Source organism: Podarcis cretensis (assembly GCF_951804945.1).
Source record: "Podarcis cretensis genome assembly, chromosome: 4".
Lineage (NCBI taxonomy): Eukaryota > Metazoa > Chordata > Lepidosauria > Squamata > Lacertidae > Podarcis > Podarcis cretensis.
Genome location: NC_137173.1, coordinates 85276393 through 85302263, shown reverse-complemented (window position 1 = coordinate 85302263; position 25871 = coordinate 85276393). Strand labels below are relative to the sequence as shown.

The following is a 25871-nucleotide window of genomic DNA, read 5'->3' as shown; positions in this document are numbered from 1 at the left end:
TGCCACTCCAGAACAATGCCACATATCATGAGAGCCTGATGCTCTCATCATTTTTGCCCTCCATGCCCACTTAAGAGCACCTGAAAGCCAGAGGACTGGACTTCAGCAAAGAGAATTCCCTTAGCGAACTCATTTGTCTCACACTGCTTGATTAATGGATCTCTTACAAGGGCCATTTCCTTGCTTATGTGAAGGTTGTACAGTAATGCAAAAAGCTTGTTGTAAGCTGGAGGTTCTTTATCCCCCGGTTCATTGCTAGAAATACTGCAGTATTTTATCTTTGCTTTGCAAAACAGTATTCCCCCCTCCACCTCTTGATCAAGTTTTAAACAGAGAACTACAGAATTAAAGACATCCATGCATCTTGCATGACTAGGCAAGTTTAGTCTGAAAACCTGACTGGACCCCAAAATATTGGCTCGAAGGCAACTATATTATGTTCTGAAACATTAGTGCTTACTTTCTGTAAAAATGCTAGAGATTTTAGTCAACCTCTTGATAATATGTCCATATCAGCTTTTACCTTCCAGTTTCAATCTCTGTTTTCCCTTAGTACATATGGAAGCCCGTGTTTCCCAAAGGAATCATAGTTGTCATAGTAAGGGAGATGTATCCATTCTGGCTGATAAGTGGTGGTGCTATACACATAGCATTCCAGGATGCTGTTAACAGCTGGCGTCCCTTCAGGTGGACTACCTTCATCTTCCTGCTCAACAACTTCAATTCTCACTGGGGTTCGCTGATACATGTCTGGACAACTTTCAAACTCATCAAGGAATTGCAACATCTGGTCATTGACAGCATAAATCTCTCCAGTGACACGGTGTCCCGTTCCTGGGATATTCAGCAAATGAGGAACGTTGTATTTCCCGGCAATCACTAGGGGGTATTTCTCCACTGTGAGCCCCCTGCCCTGGAATCTGGCTGTCCCATTAGCACCATTTATCATGTACGGGTAGTTGGGCTGGCCTTTCTTAAGGGTCCCGTAGACAAAGACACGAACCATTCCTCTGACGAAAGGAACTGAAATAAACAAAAATAAGCCTTGATACATTATCGCACTTTGCGTAAACATTGTTCCTTAAAAGCTTGTTATTACAGCAGTATTTAGCAAATACGGTTGCTTTAAAACAATCCAAGGAATACAAGCTGGCTATTTTTCTAACTCCAGTTATAATTTACAATACAAGTGTCAAAAGGAAGAAAGCAAAGATCATAGCAAAAATAAGAAATGGTTGCTTGTTGTTCAACAGCAAGCACTCCAGTTATCAGTTCACACTGTCTAATTCCTTCATGTAATAGTGTATGTGGTTACAAGATTCGTTATGAACAGGGCCATCTAATCTAAGCAACCATTTTCAGGATCCCATTGTTTTCAGCATGTATGTACAACCCAACTCTTTCTGCAAGTGAGCATGTATGTGGTTGGTTTGGTTACTGTATATGAATTCCAGTTGACATACTCATTACCAAAAGTTATGACAGGCTTCATGTACATGATGTAGCCATTATGTACAGTACCTGCCCTGCAATCTGTGTATTAAATATGTCTCAGAAGCAATCTATTTTTTAAAAAATAAAAAGTCATTTTTTAAATAAAGTCTATAAATGGTCAATAATTCTAAAACACAATTATTACAATCCCTGTGAATGCAAAGGTGGTAGGTTACTTTAACAATGCTACCTCCTTGGGTCCAACAGATATTAAAACAAATTCACAGGAGGGATGTGTGCAAGTTTGGAATATTCAGCAAAATACTGGACCAGCTCTGGAAATCCATAAGCCACCAAAAGATTGTGTGTGAAATACACCACCACTTTTGAAAGTAGAGAAAAGGATACAAAGTCAGAGTCACTTAAATATTACTCCAAAAAAAACTCCCCCCCCCATTGGGGTTAGTGCATTTAATTCTTATTATTTCCATTTATAGACCACTTACAGTCTGAAAGAGACAGACACAGAAACACACAAAACATTTTTCATTGCTCTTAGTTCCAAGGTATACCAAAGAGTAGAACAGGCTCCACAATGCCAACCAGAACACTCGGGAGCGACAGTGTCAAGAACTCCACACACACTCTGGGAAGGCCAACCTTTAGTCAATTTCAACCTTCAGGTCAGTGGCATCAATCTCACCATGTAAGGGGGACTGGCTTTTTCTACCCCAACCCAGCTAGGAGCTGATGCAAGAGGTTGAAAAAGGCCTCATTCCAAGGGCAGCCATTTTCTCGGCTTTTGGTCACACAAGCCCCTAATTCTTACTCCAGCTTTAAAGCAGAGGTTGAATTTCAGCTTCCTCAAAAGTCAAATTTGCAAGGCTTACACAATGGTCACTGCTCATATCCTGCCAAAGACCTAGCCTTCATTGCATTACACCATTTCCAAAAATGTTTGATGTTTCTCACCGGGAGATTTCTGTCACAGATTGTGACTCTAGCTTTTGGCATGAGTGTGGCGCTAGTGTTTTGCAATACACCTGGCTGACTAGTTTGATGTTCTATTTTGGGAACAGCTTTCCCAGTGTAGGGCAAAAGAGCCTCCAATTTACTAAAGTAATGAAAAGGTTTCCATTTTATTCCTTGGCTACTGTTCAAAGTATTCTGCCTCCCAGATGAACCTTTCTCCCTCCCTTCATGATGTTTCTGTCCAACTAAAGCCCAGAACATCTGATGCTTCCCCAAATTTTGCTATCAGTCATGAACTGCTAGGAGAGACAGTCTCTCCCCCCCTCCAACACAGCAGTTTGGTCTTTAATTGCCAGATGCAGAAAATATTCAGAAGGTGAGCAGGACACCTGGCCCTCACTTTACACAGAGGGTCATTATGAGGCATATTCAATTTTTTCCTATTCTTTCATAACAGTTCATTTATTTATTAAGGGAGGATGTAGTGCCTATTTTTCTGAATAAAAAGCAGAGCAACATTTCATCATTGTGGTTCAAGAGGTTTACTTTCAGAGAATGTTAAGATTAAGAGAGCCAGGGTGATAGAACAGAGAAGAGACTGTGCTTCCAGCCTAGTCATTTCATGTGGAATGGCCATGCTCCACTCGCTCCCTAATTACAGGGCATTCACAAAATACTATCCAAGATGACATCCAATTATTGTGTTCCTGTATTTCCCCTGCAATTTTTCTGTCTTCTTGGACAGTCTTTTCTCATGCCCACTCCCTCAAAATTCAGAAGAACAGAAGGGTTGCTCAGCCTCCCCCAGTGCAGATGTCTTTAGCACTATTCTTGTCAAAAGGGTGTGGCTTTGATGTGAGCCATGACCTATGGGAAAGTGAACATATTATAACATATAATATATAATTATAACTATGGGAAAGCAAATATTATAACATTTGTGATGGGTGTCACTTAATGACCCAATTTGGGTCCCTGCCCCCCTCAGTCAGTTGAGGAAAAGCATGATTATAACACCATAATGCTATCATGCTCTGATTATGGTGTTGTAACATCATAAATATCTCACTTTTATGTAATAAAAAACTGGGAAATTATTTTAGCTGTAATTAAAAGCTCAATTTAAAAAGTTAGAATGGGCTCATAAAACAGTAACTCCCACAAGAGTTAGCAGTGAATACGTGCTGAGCAGCATGTGGCCCAACCCACAGCAATGATGTCACATGCACTGGTGTGGATACAGCATAGATGTAGAAACAAAAAAGTGCACTACTCCCAACAGTGTGCAAAGTCAATTAAAATTCAATTCAAACATTATAAACAGAAGACCTGGCTAGCACAAGGAGCTCTGCCTGGAAGCAACCTAAGACTAAAAAAATTAAGATGGCTTCTCCAAAGGTACGTCCTGATTTCCTTACCTTTTTAAGATTTCTCAGATAGTGTCTACAAGCATGTTGGCAGGGGTGAGCCAGTAGGCATTATATACTTGTGAAACCTGCATACCCTCCAACATTTCTCCCATGAAAATAGAGATGTCCTATGTCTTCATAATAATCATAATCCAACATATATAAAAAAAATTTAAAATCCCTATATAGGGCTGTCTTCAGATGTCTTCTAAAGGTTGTATAATTACTTATCTCCTTGGGTTGGGGTCACATAACTCCATACCTTCCAACATTTATCTTATGAAAAGAGGGACATCCTAAGGAAAAGGACGACACTCCAGGATCAAATCTGAAACCAGGACGGCTTCTGTAAATCTGGGACTGTCCCTGGAAAATAAGGACACTTGGAGGGTCTGAACCTGCAGAGTCCCAGCAACTGCCTCTACCAGGGAGTATGTAGGCCTCACAAAAGCCTTTAACAATTCATTTCACATGCATTTCACAAGCCATTCTCTCTTGACACACAATCTGGAAATTACCAGTGTAGCACCTACAAACATGACCTTAGCAGTCCTTGGTTCCATTCCCATCTCCCTAGTTGAGAGTCAGTGTGGACTCATGATCAGAGTTTTAGTCTATAGCTAGGGAGGCATATTCAAATTCTCCATTAGCTAACCAAGGGAATTTTGGGCAGTCGCTGGCTCCACTGGCGGAGGAAGAGGAGTGCGGGGGGAGCGCACCGCTCCCAGCAGCGCGATCCCAGCAGGGTGCCATTGCGGCTGCCCCCCCCCGCCTGTGCTGGGAACCCTGCCCTCGCAGGCAACACGCCCCGCCCCCCAGGACATGCGCCAGCCCTGCCCCCACCTGCTCTCTGCCCCCCCCCCCCAGTGCTGGAGCATGAAGCTATGCCACTGGCTGGCTGGCTCTAGCCTAGCCCACTTCACAGGTTGTTGGGAGGATAACAAGGGGAAGAAGAGTACCATATATACTGCCTTCAGCTTCCTGGAGGAACAGAGATAGAAATAAAACACAGTAAAATAAGGTTGGCAGGGAAAATTTATCAGACTCAGCTCCTCATACACTATGGAAATTGACAGTGTTTCTGTGAAAACCTTTACACACTCAAAAAGCACTGCTGAAAAATTCCCAGAGTAATATTAAGCTTACTGGGTCAAAGGGCTGCCTTTTAAAAAAATACATCCCCTTTGACCACCAGGACTTAACATTGTTCTTATACACCTCAGTGCTATAGAAATGAATACTATTTTACAAGGCTCTTCTCTCAAAACCACGGTGCTGTCTTTCCAAAATGCCACCCTGTTTTGCCCTGATATTTCATCCACTTTCAGCATTGTATGTTTACCCTTCATGACATCAAATGGGTTAAGAGGCTACAGCTTGTTCTCCTACAAAGGAAAGAACATTAATATTGGGTTGCTCCAGTTCCTCTTTGGGAGGAAAAAAAAATCATTATCTTTCAGATTGTGTTTTGAATAACAAACACAGACCCTTTAGGAAGAAACTTGTCCCAGTGGGAATTGAGAGAGGATCAGAGTTAAGCACTGAAACATGCAATTAATTCCCATTAGGGGATTAGGGCACTCATGTTCACTTTGAATCAGAAAAAGTGAATTGTGAATTAAATTGTTCACAACCAAGAGGTTACTTGTCAGAGTTAATAAGTTAAAATATAAAAAGGGGAAATGAAAATGCACATTAAAATCTCCATAGTAAGTACAGCATCTGCCCACAAAAGATATGCTTCATTTACATTAAGCAATTTCTTTACTGTGCATATGAAGCTATACTTTTTGTGGGGGGAGGGATAAGTTTCTTAAAGGGAGAGTTTTCATGACTGAAATCAGAAACAGTTCCTCGCATCTGCAAAGGTTCTGCTAAACATTCTGTGCTCTTATTTTGTTATTTTGTTCTACGTCTTGGATTCTATTCTTATTTGTCTCTTGTAGGTCAGTGTTAAAGTCTGTCGCAAAAGCATGGCAAAATTGGATTGGCATTCCTTCATATATACAGCAAACAAGTTCCACTTTGCACAGTAGCCCATCACCTTTGCCAACTTTATGTTAAATGTCAGTTTCATTGCCTGGTTCTTTGCCATAGCCTTTACAACCAGGCACCTAATGTGAAACGTTTTCCAATTTTTAATCAATTCCATCCATGCTGCAACTAACATGAAACATATCTAGGGCTTATGCAGGGTATTTTTGTTCTTTCCATCCCAAATATTTAGGAGCATCATCAATGGGCATAATGTCACCTCCTGTTTATTTATTTATGACACCCCTACAGGTCATATCACAGTAGGTCACTACTTTCAGACAATCTCAATGCATATAGAGATGAGAACCTCTCTGACCATATTTTCTCCAGCAGTTACAACCAGTGTTAGAAACTTATCATCAAATGGCACCTTAAACCCAGGTTAAGGTTGCCACAATGGAATGTCTAGACACCATTTTTTTTGCAGTGAAATCTGTTTTAATTTTTGTTGTTGTTGATACAAAACAACAAAGGGATCTAACAAAAAAACTGGTAAGTGCAATAACATCATAAAAACTAACACTCTTTTACACGTAAGGAAAAAAGGTAAATGACCCCTGTACAATTAAGTCCAGTCAAAGGTGCCTATGGGATGCGGCACTCATCTCGCTTCAGGTAGAGGAAGCTGGCGTATGTCCATAGATAGCTTTCAGGTTCATGCAGTCAGCATGACTAAACCGCTTCTGGCACAACGGGACACTGTGACAAGTGCCAGAGCACATAGAAACATTGTTAATCTTCCCACCACAGCACCTATTTATCTACTTGCACAGGTATGCTTTCGAACTGCTAGGTTGGCAACAGCTGGGACAAAGCAATGGAAGCTCATCCTGTTGCATGGATTCGAACCGCCGACCTTTCAATCAGCAAGTTTAGACCACAGCGCCACCCGTGTCCCACTTTTACACGTACCCTGTGTCCACACCCAGATTGTCAGTTTATCGCACCCCAACCTCCTTTTAACGTTCACTTCTTCCTCCTAGAACATCTTCCCTCTCTATTCCTAGATCATTATTACTTTTGGAGCTGCTGGCACATACGTCCAACCAAAAACCTACTGCATGGCCATGGGATGGACGGCAGTGCAGAGACCCACTGGTGATCCCCAACCCAGTTCGAGAAAAGCTGTGCAGGGAACATGAAAACTTGCTGTTTTGTGCTATTTTAGGTGGCCCTAACAACAGAGCCTAGGGCTTGCCGATCAGAAGGTCGGTGGTTCAAATCCCCGCGACGGGTGAGCTCCTGTTTCTTGGTCCCTGCTCCTGCCAATCTAGCAGTTTGAAAGCACATCAAAGTGCAAGTAGATAAATAGGTACCGCTCTGGTGGGAAGGTAAATGGCGTTTCCGTGCGCTGCTCTGGTTCGCCAGAAGCAGCTTAGTCATGCTGGCCACATGGCCCGGAAGCTGTCTGCGGGGAAAGGCCAGCTCCCTCGGCCTATAGAGCAAGATGAGCGCCACAACCCCAGAGTCGTTCACGACTGGACCTAACGGTCAGGGGTACCTTTACCTTTACCTTAACAACAGTGCAGCTTTTTGGATTTTTTTGCTAATGGCTATGCAAATATTTCATATGCTATTCAAAAGTAACAGACTGATTTCAAAAGAAATCAGACTAACCTTGAAACCTTCATTTTCTGTAGTCATTTGTATAAAACAACCCTTTCACCAGCATTCGAAGGTTATTTAGCCACTTTGTGGCAAAAATAAAGAATAGTATTTAATACTGAGTTTCATATGAGCTGTCAAAAAACAAAACAACTCTCCACCCCCCAACATCAGGCTTCATAGTGGCTGAAATAAAATGTGCTTTTCCTTGTAATCAAAGATCGAAAGTTAATGTTCCAACACTTCACCAATTTTGCCTAGAGAGAAATCAGGCTTTATAATGTACAATATCCTCCAGGACAAAACAACCTATTCAAAAAGATACTGTCATGAAATATTCATAGTGCAGTCATTAAAGTTTAATATCCTGGGAAAATGAGTGAAATCTGTATGTCATCTCTTCAAGCAATTTCTTTTAACTACGACTGACAGCCTATCCAATTGTTGGTACAGCTGATTTGCTTAGGACTATATTTTAAAAAGGGGATGCAAAAAATGACAGAAAGTAAAGGCATATTGTGCGACTTGAGAACACCCTTGGCAAACACAACAAGGATCCCCCAGCCAGGCCAACTGTACATTTCAGACTGTACATTTATTTTAACTACCTAGTTTAATCGTTAATTTCTATTAGTGATTTCTTTTTTGAGGGGCTGGCTAAATATATATATATATATATATATATATGTAAATATGAGAGGTGGTATAGTACCCAACACTGCGCAGTGTGAAGACTGTTTCAGTCTAACCTGTCATAACCTCTTAGGCAGCTTTAAACAAACCACTACCTTGAAACCCCACCTGCCACAATAAGATGATAATAAAAGCTTATCTAACCTTACAGGGTTGTTGTTAAAATTTACATTTACAGAACTAGTGGGAGTGTAATCCTATGAACACATATTATCAAGTAAATGTAATGAAAAGTGGGATTTACACACACACACACACACACAAATATATATATATGTGTGTGTGTGTGTGTGTTGTTGTTGTTTAGTCGTTTAGTCGTGTCCGACTCTTCGTGACCCCATGGACCAGAGCACGCCAGGCACTAATGTCTTCCACTGCCTCCCGCAGTTTGGTCAAATTCATGCTGGTAGCCTCGAGAACACTATCCAACCATCTCGTCCCCCGTCGTCCCCTTCTTGTGCCTTCCATCTTTCCCAACATCAGGGTCTTTTCCAGGGAGTCTTTTCATGAGGTGGCCAAAGTATTGGAGCCTCAGCTTCAAGATCTGTCCTTCCAGTGAGCACTCAGGGCTGATTTCCTTAAGAATGGATACGTTTGATCTTCTTTCAGTCCATGGGACTCTCAAGAGTCTCCTCCAGCACCATAATTCAAAAGCATCAATTCTTCGGCGATCAGCCTTCTTTATGGTCCAGCTTTCACTTCAATACATCACTACCGGGAAAACCATAGCTTTTACTATACGGACCTTTGTTGGAAAGGTTATGTCTCTACTTTTTAAGATGCTGTCTAGGTTTGTCATTGCTTTTCTCCCAAGAAGCAGGCGTCTTTTAATTTCGTGACTGCTGTCACCATCTGCAGTGATCATGGAGCCCAAGAAAGTAAAATCTCTCACTGCCTCCATTTCTTCCCCTTCTATTTGCCAGGAGGTGATGGGACCAGTGGCCATGATCTTCGTTTTTTTGATGTTGAGCTTCAAACCATATTTTGCGCTCTCCTCTTTCACCCTCAATAAAAGGTTCTTTAATTCCTCCTCACTTTCTGCCATCAAGGTTGTGTCATCTGCATATCTGAGGTTGTTGATATTTCTTCCGGCAATCTTAATTCCATCATTGGATTCATCCAGCCCAGCCTTTTGCATGATGAATTCTGCATATAAGTTAAATAAGCAGGGAGACAATATACAGCCTTGCTGTACTCCTTTCCCAATTTTGAACCAATCAGTTGTTCCATATCCAGTTCTAACTGTAGCTTCTTGTCCCACATAGAGATTTCTCAGGAGACAGATGAGGTGGTCAGGCACTCCCATTTCTTTAAGAACTTGTCATAGTTTGCTGTGGTCGACATATATATAGGATTTTGTTTTAAAAACACTAATTTGAATGCGCTTTACTTATTTTTCAGTTAGCAGAGGGCCAGCAGTATGTGTGGAAGAGAATGTCTATATACAGTCCTGTACATGTGGCAGCGACTCACATACACTGGAGAAAATAAATGGCTGCACTCCACTGGTGGCAGATCCCTGTGTCTTCAGAAAAGTAGGTTCTCTCTCTTTGTTCCAGTTTAGTATATTTATACTGTCCCACAGAGCTGAATATGAGTGTAGCTCAGAGGCAGAACATCTGCTCTGCATGCAGAAGGTCCCAGGTATTATTCCTGGCATCTGGCAGGACGGGAAATATACTGTCTGAAACCCTGAAGAACCACTGCCAGCCAGTGTGGACAATATTGACCTGGATGGACCTGTGGTTTGCCTTGGTTTAAGGTAGATTACTGTGTTCCAATTCATGTAGATCCTATGTGCATTATTCTGGTGGTTCCAGACATGTTAGAATTGAAAGGCTCGTACAGTACAATATAGCATCCTATTTTCCCTTGGCAAAAAAGAAAAAAAAAAGAGTCCTGGCTGTTGGCTCAGGGACCAGATATAGTTACACATTAATTCTTCAGAAGTTTCTGAAAACTGTAGGAAACAGGTGAAAAAACAAAATGTCTTGAACTTTAAACCTGAGCTTAGTCTGTTTGAATAAAGTGAGTTTTAAGGTCACTCTTCACTCAGTACTAACTTTCAAGGAGGACCCACATGCCAGAAGAGACTCCTGGGACTGCATCCTGTTGGTTCTTTGATGCTTTCATTTTGTAACTTGCTATTTTCTTTACAGGGCAGACAAAGGGGTTCCTGCTTGGGCCGACCTCTCTCCAACCTCACCAAATACCTCAGAACCGTTTATGGCAAAACACCTTTCTTACATTAGCCAGGGAGGCACCAGTGGAAGCCACGGCCCCTTTGAAATCAAGAGGTTAGAGTCTCCTCTCAGCGGTCGTCCACTCCAAAATGATGAAGTTCTGGTTTGTGAAAACAAACAGCATTGCAACTACTGGGGTGATAACACTGGGCAATACCTATAAGACTGGCCTAAATTGTACTTAACAGACTGGTTAACAACCCCTACCCCTGCAACTGTCCAACATCAGATGGCTTATTTGATGCATTGAATCTGAAACAGGATCATTATTTACTTCATTTCTAGCTTGCCTTATAGGTCAAGGAACCCACAAGGAGCTAACAGTGTCAAATCATTTCTGAAGACATGCATATCAATAACAATAAGGTACATTTAAAATGTGTACAAAATCCTAAAGGCAACTTCATTACATCTCCATTATCCCTGAGACCCCATGTTGCACAAAAAAATCCATGCTATGTCCAGTCTTCCAAGAACCAGAAGTGAAATCTATTAGAACAGATACATGTTCCTCCCTAGCATGCAACTAGAATATAGGGGTTCTATTGTAAAGAGGATGGTATTTCTGAAGTTCAATTCACCACAAGATTTCTGTTGGTTTTATATCCACTAGTAGGGTCTTTAAATAATGTAATCTGGATTAAATAAAAAAAATTGACTTCCTCCCAAATCAACGTGAAACACTCTACAAATGAGAACATTATCTCAATACTATCAGTGCATGTGTCTGAACATCAAGTACAGAGGTCTTTTCAGTGGCTACCTATCAGCTGTAAACTTCCTTGTAGTTCTCTAGAGTCTACATTTCAGCAGTATTCTGATGCCGTGACATACATTTCTGTTGAGACTAGCATTTGATAGCTAGTGGTTAACCTAGAGGAGAGCTTATTTTAAGCAACTATGTTTTTTCTCTCTTTCAAAAAAGATGCATCTGCATCCAGATGCTGAGATAAAAGAGTTGGAGAGGGACTCAGCAGAGCTTTAAACAGATAAGCCATGCACTCATGGCTGTGGAAGCAAATACAGTGGCACCTCGGGTTACATATGCTTCATGTTACAGACTCCGCTAACCCAGAAATAGTACCTCGGGTTAAGAACTTTGCTTCAGGATGAGAACAGAAATCGTGCTCCGGCGGCGCGGCAGCAGCAGGAGGCCCCATTAGCTAAAGTGGTGTTTCAGGTTAAGAACAGTTTCAGGTTAAGAACGGACCTTTGGAACGAATTAAGTAATTAACCCGAGGTACCACTGTATAGTGTTGTTTGGAAAAAGAGTCTTCATTCAAGTGTGTCTTCGTCTGGGCAAAATGAATTCACTGCTAAAGGGCACAGCAGTCATAGCCCTGCAAGATCACCACAATGTATTTTGCTTCATCACTATGTTATGTCCTGTCTCTGAACTACAGAAAAATCCTCAAAACTCAGGTAATGTTTTAGGCTTCTTATTCTGTTTCATGGACTCTTCTATCACAAGCTCACTGCATCAATAATCCTGTTTACCAAGCCCAAATACTGGACTTTGCCCAGTGGCAGCTGAAATCGGTTGCAACTCTAGGCTATACATCGTCCGTTAGCTAGTCACCTTAATAATTCTGAATCTCCAATATTTTCCCTTATCTTCATGTCTGGACCTAACAAGATGTTTTTAGCCCAATTTCATCTTTGAAACATAGTTCACATAAATAATATAATGTTCAGTTAACATTCTGCTTTTTCCATGGCTTCCTCATTATGTTTGGCCAACTGCAAGTCTTTGGGATATGTGTCCCGCTTGCTCCCACCCCACCACAGTTTTGTCCATTGCTTGCTGTGAGATGCGGGGACAGGTCAAGCCACAACTCCTAAGAAAATAAATTATCTGTCCCATGGTTTTCCTACCAAATGGATTAAGATGGTACAGTGCCATCTTATAAAAGAACTGTTCCCTATTATCACAACTTCTTATTACGACAGAGAGGTTAGTAACAATTAATTCATTACTAACTTTTGTTTAAATGTGGATGTTCAAGTTTATTTCTTTACAAAACCATGTTTTATACTACAGTGGTACCTCGGGTTACATACGCTTCAGGTTACAGACTCCGCTAACCCAGAAATATTACCCCGGGTTAAGAACTTTGCTTCAGGATGAGAACAGAAATCGTGCAGCAGCAGCACAGTGGCAGGCCCCATTAGCCAAAGTGGTGCTTCAGGTTAAGAATAGTTTCAGGTTAAGAACAGACCTCCAGAACGAATTAAGTTCTTAACCCAAGGTACCACTGTAATCTATTCCTGTATAGTTGAATTTTGCACCATAATCCAGTAGCTACCTTGCAGTACAGTATTTCAGCTTTATTCACAATACCACTAAGCAACTGCATATACTTGCTTGGAGATAGAAATTTAAGATTATTAAAGGTTTATATGCTTCTTTATATGGTTAGTGTCAAATGTAGAACAAACTGAATAAAAGCCTTTCTTTTTAATCCACTCACCCTTTGGGGTACAAGGGAATTGCATCTTACACAAGGGTTAGGTTCCAAGGTTTATGAAGTAGGCTTGTTTCAAATGTAAAAATTAACCACAATTTAGGATTCAGTTTACATACTAAGCTGTGGTTAATCTGAAAAGAACACTTCTGATGTTTTTCCTGGGTATACCGAAGAGAAAGGAAGTATGTGTGTGCGTAGAAGCCTGTGGTTCACCATCATAACACTAAACAATGGTTAGCATTACATCCAAATACAGCCTTTGTGAAGCATATCAGTGTCCAGCAACCATAAAAAGAAGTATGAAAAATCAAACAGACTAGCTACATAATAAGGACAAGATATATAGCCGAACAGTTGAATAAGCTCTCAGTCACCAATGTAATCTTGTTAGTCCTGTCAGAGCACATGCACTTATGAATACCCAGTTGCAAGAGCAATGTGATGGGTTGCTGCCAGAAAAATACTTCAATATCCAAGAATATGGAAGTATTACAGTAACTGCTTGCCAAGCAGAAGGCCACAGCTTCAATCCCCAGCATCTCCAAGTTCTACCCGGACACTGAGGTCCAGCTCTGAGGGCCTTCTGGTGGTTCCCTCACTGCGAGAAGCCAAGTTACAGGGAACCAGGCAGAGGGCCTTCTCGGTAGTGGCACCCTCCCTGTGGAATGCCCGCCCACCAGATGTCAAAGAGGACAACAACTACCAGACTTTTAGAAGACATCTGAAGGCAGCCCTGTTGAGGGAAGCTTTTAATGTTTGATGTATTACAGTATTTTAATATTTTTTTGGAAGCCGCCCAGAGTGGCTGGGGAGGCCCAGCCAGATGGGCGGGGTATAAATAATAAATTATTATTATTATTATTATTAGTAGTAGTAGTAGTAGTAGTAGTAGTAGGACTAGGAAAAACTCCTGTCTTAAACACTGGAGAGCAGCTGCCACTAGTATATAGCAATACTGAGCTAGATGGACCAGTCTGACTGGACATGATACAAGTTCTGATGTTCCTAGTGACATGGCTATGCATGTCACACACCTACGCCTTTAAGATAATCTTGCAGTTAGGTAAGTCATTTGCCAAGGACAAAACAGATATTCCTGCTAGACAAGTTGCTTCCAGATGCTCAAGCTGCCCTGTGACATATAGGTATATAGACTCCATATAAGCATAGGTAAAGGTAAAGGTACCCCTGCCCGTACGGGCCAGTCTTGACAGACTCTGGGGTTGTGCGCCCATCTCACTCAAGAGGCCGGGGGCCAGCGCTGTCCGGAGACACTTCCGGGTCACGTGGCCAGCGTGACATCGCTGCTCTGGCCAGAGCCAGAGCCGCACACGGAAACGCCGTTTACCTTCCCGCTGGTAAGCGGTCCCTATTTATCTACTTGCACCCGGAGGTGCTTTCGAACTGCTAGGTTGGCAGGCGCTGGGACCGAGCAGCGGGAGCGCACCCCGCCGCAGGGATTCGAACCGCCGACCTTTCGATCGGCAAGTCCTAGGCGCTGAGGCTTTAACCCACAGCGCCACCTGCGTCCCCATATAAGCATACACACACACAAATTGCCCTTCTCTGCAAGGCTATCCCAAGGACATAATTCATTCACAGAAATTCTGTATTTAAAAAACTCAAAAGTGCAGGGAGTAATGGGTGCAAGAAGTTTGAAGTACTGCATAGGCTTCTGTGCAGTACACCCTTGATGTTCCCCAAGGAATGCTAAGGGATTAGCAAGAGGCACATCAGAACACTGCTAGGATCAAAAACACAAATCTATGGATGCGATTCCCAGGGGAAAGAATTGCAATAATGAAAAAAAAAATTTTTTCAGACTTGAAACAATAAATTCAAGTAAACTCTGTTCCAAATGTAGTTGTGGCTGGCAGTTATACAAAAGACAAAAAACAGTTACTGTTGTGAAATAAACCGATCAGGTTCACAGCTGAAAGTGCTTGCTTATGTTACAACTACCTGAGTTGATCTTGAAGTTTGTATTACAAGACTAATGCTGACAGATGGAGCCATAAATATTGTGCTTACTGCAAATGTTCAGTCACTACAACTCCCTAAACATTCCCCTCTCCCTGTTTGTTGTCAAAATATAAAAATAAGATATTTTAGAAAATAACTCTGCATCCCTACCCACAACTTGCCATTTGATTCTGAGCCATATTTTTCATTGTCTCTGTAAGGGCTAATAACTTTTTAAAACAACATCTAGAATTAAACTTTGCACAATGTTATGTTAGCTTTCTCCTGAAAATATATACAGTGGTACCTCGGGTTACAGAAACTTCAGGTTACAGACGCTTCAGGTTACAGACTCTGCTAACCCAGAAACAGTACCTCGGGTTAAGAACTTTGCTTCAGGATGAGAACAGAAATCTTGCTCCAGCGGCGCGAAGGCAGCAGGAGGCCCCATTAGCTAAAGTGGTGCTTCAGGTTAAGAACAGTTTCAGGTTAAGAACGGACCTCCAGAACGAATTAAGTTCTTAACCCGAGGTACCACTGTAGCACTGCAAGTCCCTTTGTTGTGTAGCAATGGCAATTATGGCAAACTATCAGTGATGTATGGAAATGAGAGCTGGACCATAAAGAAGGCTGACTGCTGAAGAATTGATGCTTTTGAATTATGGTGCTGGAGGAGACTCTTGAGAGTCCCATGGACTGCAAGAAGACCAAACCTATCAATTCTGAAGGAAATCAGCCCTGAGTGCTCACTGGAAGGACAGATCCTGAAGCTGAGACTCTAATACTTTGGCCACCTCATGAGAAGAGAAGACTCCCTGGAAAAGACCCTGCTGTTGGGAAAGATGGAGGGCACAAGGAGAAGGGGACGACAGAGGACGAGATGGTTGGACAGTGTTCTCGAAGCTACAGCATGAGTTTGACCAAACTGTGGGAGGCAGTGGAAGACAGAAGTGCCTGGCGTGCTCTGGTCCATGGGGTCACGAAGAGTCGGACACGACTAAATGACAACAAGCACAAGTCCTGCTGCCTTTTACGTTTTTGGCCTGACTAAAGTGTAAGGTTGGAGAGGAACCTTCCCTTTTGGGTGGTGTATGTGTGTGTGTGTTTTTTTGACATTCTGTTCAATGCTCAGTTGACGTTACCTGCTAAAAATCTAGCTACAGTGGTGCCTCGCAAGATGAAATTAATCCGTTCCGTGAGGCTCTTCGTATAGCGGTTTTTTCGTCTTGCAAAGCAAGCCCATTGACAGCTTAGCGGATTAGCGGCTTTTAGCGATCAGCTGTTAAGCGGCTTATCAGCGGATCAGCTGATAAGCGGATTAGCGGCTTAGGAAAAGGGGGGGGAGGGGAAAACACCCGCAGGAACTCGCAAGTCATTTTCGTCTTGCAAAGCAAGCCCATAGGGAAATTCGTTTTGCGAAGCGCCTCCAAAACGGAAAACCCTTTCGTCTAGCGGGTTTTCCGTCTTGCGAGGCGTTTGTCTTGCGGGGCACCACTGTATAAGGCACTACATGGTCTCATTAAACCAGGGGTCAGCAATCTTTCTCAGCCGTGGGCACCACTGTTCCTCAGACTGGTGTGCCGAACTATATTTTGGAAAAAAAATATGAACAAATTCCTATGCCCCACAAATAACCCAGAGATACATTTTAAATAAAAGAACACATTCTACTCATGTAAAAAACACGCTGATTCCCGGACTGTCTGCGGGCCGGATTGAGAAGGCGATTGGGCTGCAATCCGGCCCCCGGGCTTTAGATTGCCTTAATCTTTCACTGGAGAAAATGAAGCGCGTTTTAACCCCCCCCCCAAACAAACACAGCTATAAAAAAACAAAACCCTTGCAAATAATTCAGTGGTTTTATATATTCATAGTCAAAAGCCAAGGTACCTAAAGCAGCAGAAAGCTAATATCATAGGGAATAGGAAAAAAACGCACGTGTGTCAGTCGTAACGCCCTTGCAGCAGTGAATGAGCGTGCAAAAAGAAGGCCTTGACACGCATCCAATTACATCGCGAATAACACAGTTTTAACAGGAAACTGCGCATGCAAAGCAGGTCGATATCGTAACTCGGGCGCTTCTAAATGCAGCGGAACGTATGCGGGTGTATCCGCGTCTAAAACGATGGGATCTGCTCTGCGCAGCTGCGAGCCGGTTGAGGCAAACAAGCGACTCTCTTATCTTCTACAACCCTCGAGAGAATCCGACGCTCGCCCCACGACAGGCTCCATGAGGCGCCAACCAATCTGGCTTTCCTCCTCCTCTCACGTGATCCCCCCCCCACCCGCGCGCCCCAGCTGGCGCGCGCCGATTTAAAAGCCAACGCCTGAAAGAAAACGGTTGACTAAAAGAGTGGGGGGGGGGGGAGAGTGAGAAGAGAGAAACTGCGCGCGCCTTCCTTTCCTACCCCGAGCCCAACATCACATGACCTCGCTTTTAACCAATAACCTTTTACAATAACCTATAAGGCTCTCCCACTTCTTCCCCCGCGCTCGCATGTTTAAAAAAGGCGGCGGCAAGCCGTTTGAAGAAAGAAGCTTACCCGCCAGTTTGAACAGCCGTGTCTAGAGCCCGGGTCCTAGTGCGCTTGCCAATCGCACAAACTTGCTCCGGCCGCTTCCGGAGTGCGCCGTTGCCCGTTAGAACCTGAGGGAGTGGGCGGGGCTGCTCGGCGTTCTCCACAGAGAGTTAGTTTAGAGTTGCCATTTCACGTGCTGAAGACGGGGTCGATGCTCATTCTGTGAGGGGGGGGGGAAACGGTCTTTTGACTTTTTAAACCTTTAGAAAACTGGAGCGCCAACACGCCACTATCTTCCCAACATTTCACGAGGAGGAAAGGGAGCCGAAGCCGAGGGAGGATTGATTTATGACACTCCTATCTGTGACAGTAGGAGCTGTCACCCCAAGTCCCAATGAACTCAACGGAGCTGAGACTGCGCCATCTAGCGCAGGTATACCAGGCTGCTGGAAATTAGGGCTAAATCGAGCCGGAAGCTGGGAAGTTGGTTGTCACTCTTCAACTGTCCAGCTCTGTGGGCGCCTTCGGCGAGCTCTTACTCCCGCCTTTTCCAAGAGGTGATTGACGTCACGTTTCTGCAACGTGACAGAATTAGCGGAAGGAGGAACGACCGGAGGAAAGAAGGCGGCGAGGAAAGCCGCCGTTGTCTAGGCAACCGCGCGCCTGCGCAGTGCGGCGGGAAAAGCAGGCGAAGGAAAGGCCGAACGGCTCGATAACTTTCTTCAGTGAAAGGCAGCGGGCAGGAGCCGGTCGTTTCACCCAATATATGTGGCAACCCCGTACCTATATCTGCTCACTTGGGAGGTAAGTTCACTGACTTTTGTGAAGCTTGCATGTTACGTGTTAAGATTTTTTATAAATTAAAAAAATATATATAAACTGCTTTAAAAAAAAAATCTCTGAAGTTACTCACTAAGTGGTTTTCCACAGGAGTTATTGCATTGCTGCCAGAAATGCTTACTCAGAAACTCCACAATCGCTATGTTGGAAAGGCTGCTGTGCCTGTTGGATTTCTGCCTGCTGTGCACCTTCTTACAGACTTGCCACTTTTCCTTCTGACCAGGGACCCTCTGGCTTTAATTCTCGTAGGATTGGAGACTTCCAAACTACGGTCCATCGTGGAGATGCAGGGCTGAGCAACTAACTACACCTGTTGAATTTCTTCACATTACAAGAAGAAGGTGGAAACCGCAGCTTTCTAGTTAGTGCTAGCCTTAGGAAGAGAGGGTTGGAAGGCTAGGACTGATCAGGGTGGAATTGCCACTTTATAACTAATTTTGCAGTATCAAAATCTTAAAACAAAAAAACAACCTACCTTAAAACAAAACAGAACAACAGTCTGGAACAACAGGTTCTTCAAGATTCTCACCAACCAAATGCACACTTGAGATATTGGGGTGAGAATAGTATCTTTCCGCAGATTTCGAGATATTCTCTCTCCCTGTAGGATGTTCAACAGACACTTAGAAACTATAGTAACACATAGAGGGCCTTGATCCTTCCTTGCTGCCTTTGGGCCATATCTATATGTACTTAATATAAGATGAATTGGGGGGGAAATCAGAGCTAAGTTTTATGAAGTGTAGATCTCAAATCTCTTATCAAAAACTATTGTATGTACAAGCTAATTTAAACTTCATGCCAAAGTGATTTTCATCCTTGTCAAGATTGTGAAAAAAATTCTCTCTAAGTTTGAGTAGTGGCAATCTGACAAGTTTTCTCCTAGACTTATTTTATCCAAATATTCATCACCTGAACTACCTAACGTCAGCTGGAGGGCACAGGCTCTGGCCTACCCCAATCTTTTTTATGTGTAGACATCACGAGAGCCATAGGGCAGGCCAGATACAGAGTTGCTATTACACTAAAAAGCAGACCATAAACAAGTATTGTGCTAGAGAGGATCAAACTAAGTGAGGGGACAATATATATACCCCCCCCCACTTGGTGTAGGAAAGCGGCTGCAGAGGAGAAGCCAAATTTGAGCACCAAAACTTCATGTGGATAAAGATTTTAGCATACGCCCCCACTCCCCAGCTCTGCTCAAAGCAGGTGCTCCCAGTTGTATTAATGTTTCAAATTTAAACAACAAAACAACAAAACAACCACAGCTATTTAGAAAAAAAGTGCTTCCCCCCTTTTCCATTTGATGCATTGCCACTGCCCTTTCTGAAACATTACTTTTATCGTTGTTATTGAGCAGTTTTATTTTTACTCGTATAAAATCCACAACAGCCAAAGAACAGATGAGGTTTTATTACAAATGTTGTCTTAAAAAAGAAACTGGAATGTAGTCATTAAAATTCAATGTCATTATCAAGAACTAAAACATCAGTTGCTACCCATTGTCTTCAAAGTCCTCACTTTTTATTATTATCCAGCCATACAGTTTAATAGGCCCCGAAGAAATTTATAATACATCAGAGGCTGACATTCATTGGACATATCACCAAATTGGCTACAAATCTTCTGTTGAGTTCTAAAACAATTATTTCAGTATAAAGCCCATACTTGTTTGTGCTTACAAAAGTGTAGATGCTTATGACAAACCTTGTATCACAGAAATTAAACAATCTTCTGTACACTCCGCTTTTTAGTAAGTAGATTTAGTAGGCAGCAGTCACTGCTTATTCACTATTTTCAAAAGAGTTTTAACCTCAGAATTTGCACTACAATTTCAAAAGATCCGGTTCCAGCTTTCCAAACAAACAGCCCCATTCTACATCTGTTTACTCAGAAGGAAGTTCCACTGGACTTACTCCTAGGCAAGTATGTCTAGGATTGCCACCTTACATGTAATCCTAAGTACTGTGGTGACATGCAGTTGAGTTGAATTGAACTGGGATGCAGAGGATCAAACTATGTTGGATATATCAGCCCAGCAGCCTAAAACGGCACACAGCTCACTTTTGCCTTCATGGCTTTTGAATGTTAAGAGACATGTATGCCTTTGCTAAGCGTATAGCAGGGGTGGTAGGAAGAGACTGAAATTTTCTTCTTCTTATGGGTGGTATTTTTGGTTTTTATGGAAGCCGCCCAGAGTGGCTGGGGAAACCCAGCCAGATGGGCGGGGTACAAATAATAAATTATTATTATTATTATTATGGTATCTGACTAAGTTAGAATAGTACCATTAAAATCAATGGATTTGTAGTCATAACTAACCACCTTGATTACAGTGACTTAGCCATTTACTACTGTATATTTTTTAAAGCCGTATTACTGTATATTTTTAAAGCCTTTTTATGTTTCTAAATTTAAAATAAATTTCTAAAACTGAATTATAGCAATCTGTCTGACATTTAATTATCATTTTCAAAAGTAGGATCACTTCACACATCACCATTCTGCCCTCCCAAAAATACATATACACACAATATGCCATAAGTAAGCACGGAAAAATGCCACATATGAATGTAACAACATACTATATTTGTCAGAGTTGGTTGCAGCTCCATGTCAAGTTTAGGCTTGGTTGTATAGCTAAGGTTGCCTCTGCATAATATGTGAAGTAGCCTTTAGGACACTATTCAAAAAGTTTGCCTAGGCAATGTTTTGTAGTTACATTCACATGACAGAGCTGACAGCTAGGAGACACGTTAATTTCAAGTATTATTATACCAACAAAAGTCTAGAAAATGCTGATCTACTTTACATATGCTTTCAAATCAGGAGATCCAAACATTTCCAGGCTGTTAACAAAAAAAGTAAATTTAAAGAAATGTTTCATGCTCTACATAAAATATTAACTCACTATGTTCATACCAAACAAATAGCGCAGGCCAACAGGGATAAGTATCATATGTAAACTGCAGGCAATAGTAATGAATCAGACAATTAATTACATCAGACATCAACAATATTCAAACATAGAACTATTATTAAAATCTTATCCCATCTGAGAAAATGGTCTGTAAGCACTGTATGTTAGAGGAAATGGCTGAATCATTAAAAAACAAAACATAAAACAACCAGTGGAAATGATTTCTATTTATAGTTTGTACACTTTTTTCTTGTGTATGTATAAATACATCAACACCATGTTCTTATTGGGGTCATTCACATTATTTTATAATATTCCATATAGCAAGACTGTCAGCATCCTGTGTATTACAACAGTTAAAACTATTTTATTCAAGGGACTGATACATTTAGAACATATTGGGAGCAGTTGCAAATCCTATTCAATTCAGGATGTGCATGCTGTCCAGTGGTTGGATCTTTGTCTCCAGCTCTAAGGGCTAGATTGGGTCCATGTGCATCCGTGTTTTAAGGGTGGTACTGAATCCATAACAAGATAGCTGCCAAAGCTAAGTGCACCAACTGGTACATATATTGTATGAAGAGTTTTCTTTTTTGAAACTCAATTCTGATCTTTCCATTCTGAGAGATATGCTCTATATGGGAAGGATTCTAATGCAGCAATATCTGTCTTGCACAATATACGTAGCAGGACAAAAAAGGACAACATTTGATTTTGACTTTGCTCCTGGAAAATCCAATCTGCAGCAAGAATAAATTGAAGTATGGAAGAACAGATCTTTTTCTGATATGCTATCATTGATTTTTAGGTGAACTGTACCTTTCTGTTAGTGGTCTTTAGGCAATCCCTAAAGCTGGAAAACAATAGTTTATCTGGGACTGTCAAGATTACACAGGTGGATATCTCAACATTGCATCTAGGGTGCAATGTTGACATAAATCCTTTCTTTGCCAATAAAGACGTCGCCAACCACATCTCTTTACTACTTTAGGCTACAGTGGCCCAGATCAGACATTTCTTCCTGCACTTGGCTGCACCCTTAGGGATGTTCCATGTGAAGGATTTTAGAACATGTTAACTGGGCTGCCACTTCTTTAAGGAACTATTAACCCACAGAGAAAAATTAAGTCTGCTATCATCCCCAGAGAAGACTGAAGAACCCTTCATATGCCACTTGGATTTCAGCTACTGATACCCTAAAGCTGCTACCAACAAGACAGCAGATTAAAACCTAATGAAACATCTAAAAATGTAATAACCACTGCCCAGCTGAAGCATTACAAGATTCTGGGCAAACTACCAAACATGAAAGGCTTTGCAGTTTAAAGTACTCTTGACGGTTACTTTGGGATGCTTGACCATTCAAGTCACTACCTTTAAGCTGTACAACAGCAACTAAGGATAGATTCTGAATCTAAAAACAATTTGAATTAAACTTCAATCCTCAATTCACCATAATTTGTTGAAAATAGTTCATTCTATCCTGTTCTTATCAAGTATATTAGCAGTGTATTGCGCAAATCCTGCCAGAAGAACAAACACCCTCCCCCATGTTTCTGTAGCATGCCCTCTCCAAAGATTAATGAACCAACATTTGTGCTCTCGGTAATTCACTGGGCCACTTTTCATACCAACGCTGCATCAGAATTCCTGCATCAGTAAGATGTATGCACGGGCAAAATAAATTATATTTCTTTTCCACATTATTGTACTGTGGTACATTCACACTCCGCTGCTACATGCATTTTGAATATGTCCTCCTTTTTATTTGAGTAAGTTGCCCCTACCAGCCAGTGGCGTAGCGTGGGTTGTCAGCACCCGGGGCAAGGCAAGTAATTTGCGCCCCTTAACCCGTGGATTTGCGCCCCCTAACCCTAACCCCCAGATGTTGCACCCGGTGCGGCCGCCCCCCCTGCACCCCCCACGCTACGCTACTGCTACCAGCACAAGTGCTCCGAGTATAAGAATGTAAATATTCAACAGGTTTTGAAATTGGGTCAAAAAGCTGAAAGCATAAATACAAACCTTTCAGTTCTCCAAATGAAAATTTCAAAACCAGCGTTGCTTTTTATTTTTTGTAAAGAAATTTACTTCTGCCACTAGACTTCATGAAACATTTTGAGTATTTGTTGCTGGTGCTATAATTATTGGGTTATTGTTGTGGTTTTTTAAATGACAGTATGACTGAATGCTTCTCTCCCTGGTGATTAGTAGCCATGTTGCCAATAAATGGTATGCAGTACGCATTCAAAGCCTGAGAAGAAACCTCAGACATCGCCTTTTTTTCCCAGTTGGTCCAGTTTCCTTTTTAAAAGACTATAGTTTTCCCTGGTCCCAGCTGCTGTGGGGTCAAGCTTCAGAGAGATTTCATAGTGTTTCTTGGCTAAGTCAAGATTTCCCCAGCGATGGTACAGCACAGCTGAAACAGCAAAGAGGAGTTTTTGTTAGCAACATCGTTGAAGGACAGACAATCTTGCCAATTACTTAGAAAACATTAAAACATTTGGTTGGCTGCCGGCATGGTGGTAGCCTGCTCTGTTGCCAGCTGGAGGGGACACGTTTGGGAGCTGAGCAGGCCAGGGAATGACAAGAGTGGATTGTGCTAGAGCCATAAATTGCTGTTTTTATCAGGAGAGCTCATGGCGGTTTGCAAGCATGGCACAAAAGAGCCAATTTGCCACCACTGACATGCAGCCACCTCTGGGCTGTAGTGTGCTGCCTGGTTGGTCTATTATACAATGCATTGAGCTTTGCATTTTTGGAACTCCTTTCTTTAGCTGGCAATTTGTTTAGCAAGTAGGCAGAATAGAAATCTAGGCAGCAGAATAATGCCTTAAAAACAGTAGTTTTTAAGACAATTAACATGAAAAGAAGTACAAGCAGTGTGTCTGATTTTTTAAAAGTTTGCACAAGGGGAGCTGTAAAATGTCTTACCCAAATTACCATGGTAACTGGCTGCAGTTGGATTGGCTTTAATTGCCTTGTGGAACAAAGCTTCAGATTCCTGAATAATTCAGAAAAAGAGATCAACAGGACAAGCTATTTCTGTAGTGCATACAATGTCAAGTACAACCAAACACTACCAATTACCTCATGCTCTGTGGTCTATTAATGTGATTATGTCACCATATTTTTTTCATGTGCATTCACACTTCTACTTCTCTCTAATGGATATACATACAATATAATTCACAGCCTGATCCAGCTGTTGTCTGGTAGTTGCTGTCAATTAAACAGTAATTACTTCTGTGCTAGTAAGAACACAAAAACACTTGCGGACTGCATTATAACCGGATGCTCACACAAATCACCACTTAAAACCTGCATATTTGTGTTAAAATGAAGTTAATCCCAATAAAATCAATGAGATGAATCTACTTTTATTACAGCCAACAATTTTTAAAGGCTTATCTGCTTTGTTTTGGAGACAATACTTCTAGAAAGAAAAAATGCTCCACAAAAGACTTTTCACTTGTTTTTCTAATTGACTTGCTTCAAAGATTCAGACCACTAAATATTTTCATTATTCATTTTCAGTTTTGCTAGGCTCACACATCCCTCCTGCATGACATCATTCAACTCTGAACAACGCATACAAAATTTCTACAATTACTCAAGAAAAACAATTATTTAAACAGATAAGAGATTAAAAATACTTTTAAAGATGTTCCTATGCAGTGGATGCAGACATACCGTATTTTTCGCACCATAGGACGCACCGGACAATAGGACGCACCTTGTTTTAGAGGGGGGAGAACAAAAAAAATTCTCCCCCTCTCTGCCCAGCGCCCCTTCAGTGAAGCGGCAGGAGGTGCTGCGCAGAGAGGGGGAGAATTTTCCCCCTCTTGTTTTCCCACTCTAAAACAAGGTGCCGTTTAAGGTGCGTTCAGGCAGCTACCTTGGAAGCCTGGAGAGCGAGAGGGGTCGGTGCGCAACGACCCCTCTCGCTCTCCAGGCTTCAGGTTCCTTTCGACCTGCTCTTTGGGGCTGGCGGGGGGAAGCCCACCACCAGCCCCAAAGAGCAGGTCAGGGAGCAGCGGAAAGGTGCAGCGGAGAGGCTGCTGCCATAGTCGCGCATCACCTCTCCAGCTGGGAGAGGGTCGCGGGGTGCTTCTTTAGCCCCGCGCGCGCTCTCCCGGCTGGAGAGGTGACACGCGGCTATAGAGGCTCCTGCCATAGCCGCGTGTCACCTCTCCAGCCGGGAGAGGGTTGCAGGGCTATGGCGTCTTCGCTCCATAGGACGCACACACATTTCCCCTTCATTTTTTACTTCCTTCATATTTTACTACCTTATATTTCTGTGATTTCCCCAATACATTTGCCAGTGAAAACATAAGAGAATGATCATTGGGTATTAACTCCAAAGCCTCTCTTCCAACAGCTTCAGCTTGTGCTAAGTTACCTAGGAACGTAAGAAAAGAGAGGAAAGGGTGCTGAATAGCACACTAGTTTTTATTCCACAAAACCGTAAGCAGGGCAAAAACTGCATAAATGCACCACTTATTTAAACGTCACTGGGTAATTCTTACTGTACCTGTATTATCAAGCAATATAATCATGTTGTTCCAAGCCAAACTGTGTTGTGGTTTCAGAACAGTGGCATTCCTCCATGCATTCAATGCATCTATGTGGCGATTGAGGTCAGCATACTGAAACACGGACGACAATATGACAGCAAATACAGTAACGGTAGTCCTGAATAAATTAGATCAATGCTCAAGTTCTCTCCTGTCTAGTCCCACTCCTGCTTATATTACTTTATGCAA

General features: G+C 42.2%; 2 protein-coding genes and 1 long non-coding RNA gene across 17 annotated transcripts in view; 1 reads left to right on the top strand and 2 right to left on the bottom strand.

The window, feature by feature from the left end:
- GGACT (gamma-glutamylamine cyclotransferase) overlaps positions 1 to 17495 on the bottom strand; it is a 47288-nt gene extending 29793 nt beyond the window's left edge. For 10 of the 12 annotated variants that reach the window (XR_013837887.1, XR_013837888.1, XR_013837889.1 and 7 more), the window contains exons 1-2: positions 17367 to 17495; positions 524 to 1023 (exon numbers count right to left, since the gene is read on the bottom strand). Coding sequence is in view for 4 of the 12 variants with exons in the window: in XM_079973125.1 (XP_079829251.1) it covers positions 533 to 1006 (474 nt within the window). In the remaining 8 variants the exon portion in view is untranslated. Of the gene's footprint in view, positions 1 to 523; positions 1024 to 16713; positions 17134 to 17366 lie in introns of those variants that run through there. The other 2 variants (XM_079973128.1, XM_079973126.1) reach the window with 2 other exon arrangements.
- Positions 17496 to 18014: 519 nt separating this feature from the next.
- Positions 18015 to 20626, top strand: LOC307214338. The gene is made up of 3 exons (XR_013837933.1): positions 18015 to 18146; positions 18273 to 20361; positions 20462 to 20626. It is a non-coding gene; the product is annotated as an uncharacterized lncRNA (long non-coding RNA).
- Positions 20624 to 25871, bottom strand: part of TMTC4 (transmembrane O-mannosyltransferase targeting cadherins 4) — a 51952-nt gene continuing 46704 nt past the window's right edge. For all 4 annotated transcript variants that reach the window (XM_079972634.1, XM_079972635.1, XM_079972637.1 and 1 more), the window contains 4 exons: positions 25640 to 25754; positions 25395 to 25507; positions 24040 to 24109; positions 20624 to 23524 (listed from right to left, as the gene is read on the bottom strand). In XM_079972634.1, the coding sequence (XP_079828760.1) occupies positions 23373 to 23524; positions 24040 to 24109; positions 25395 to 25507; positions 25640 to 25754 (450 nt within the window). In that variant the 3' untranslated portion in view covers positions 20624 to 23372. The remainder of the gene's footprint in view (positions 23525 to 24039; positions 24110 to 25394; positions 25508 to 25639; positions 25755 to 25871) is intronic.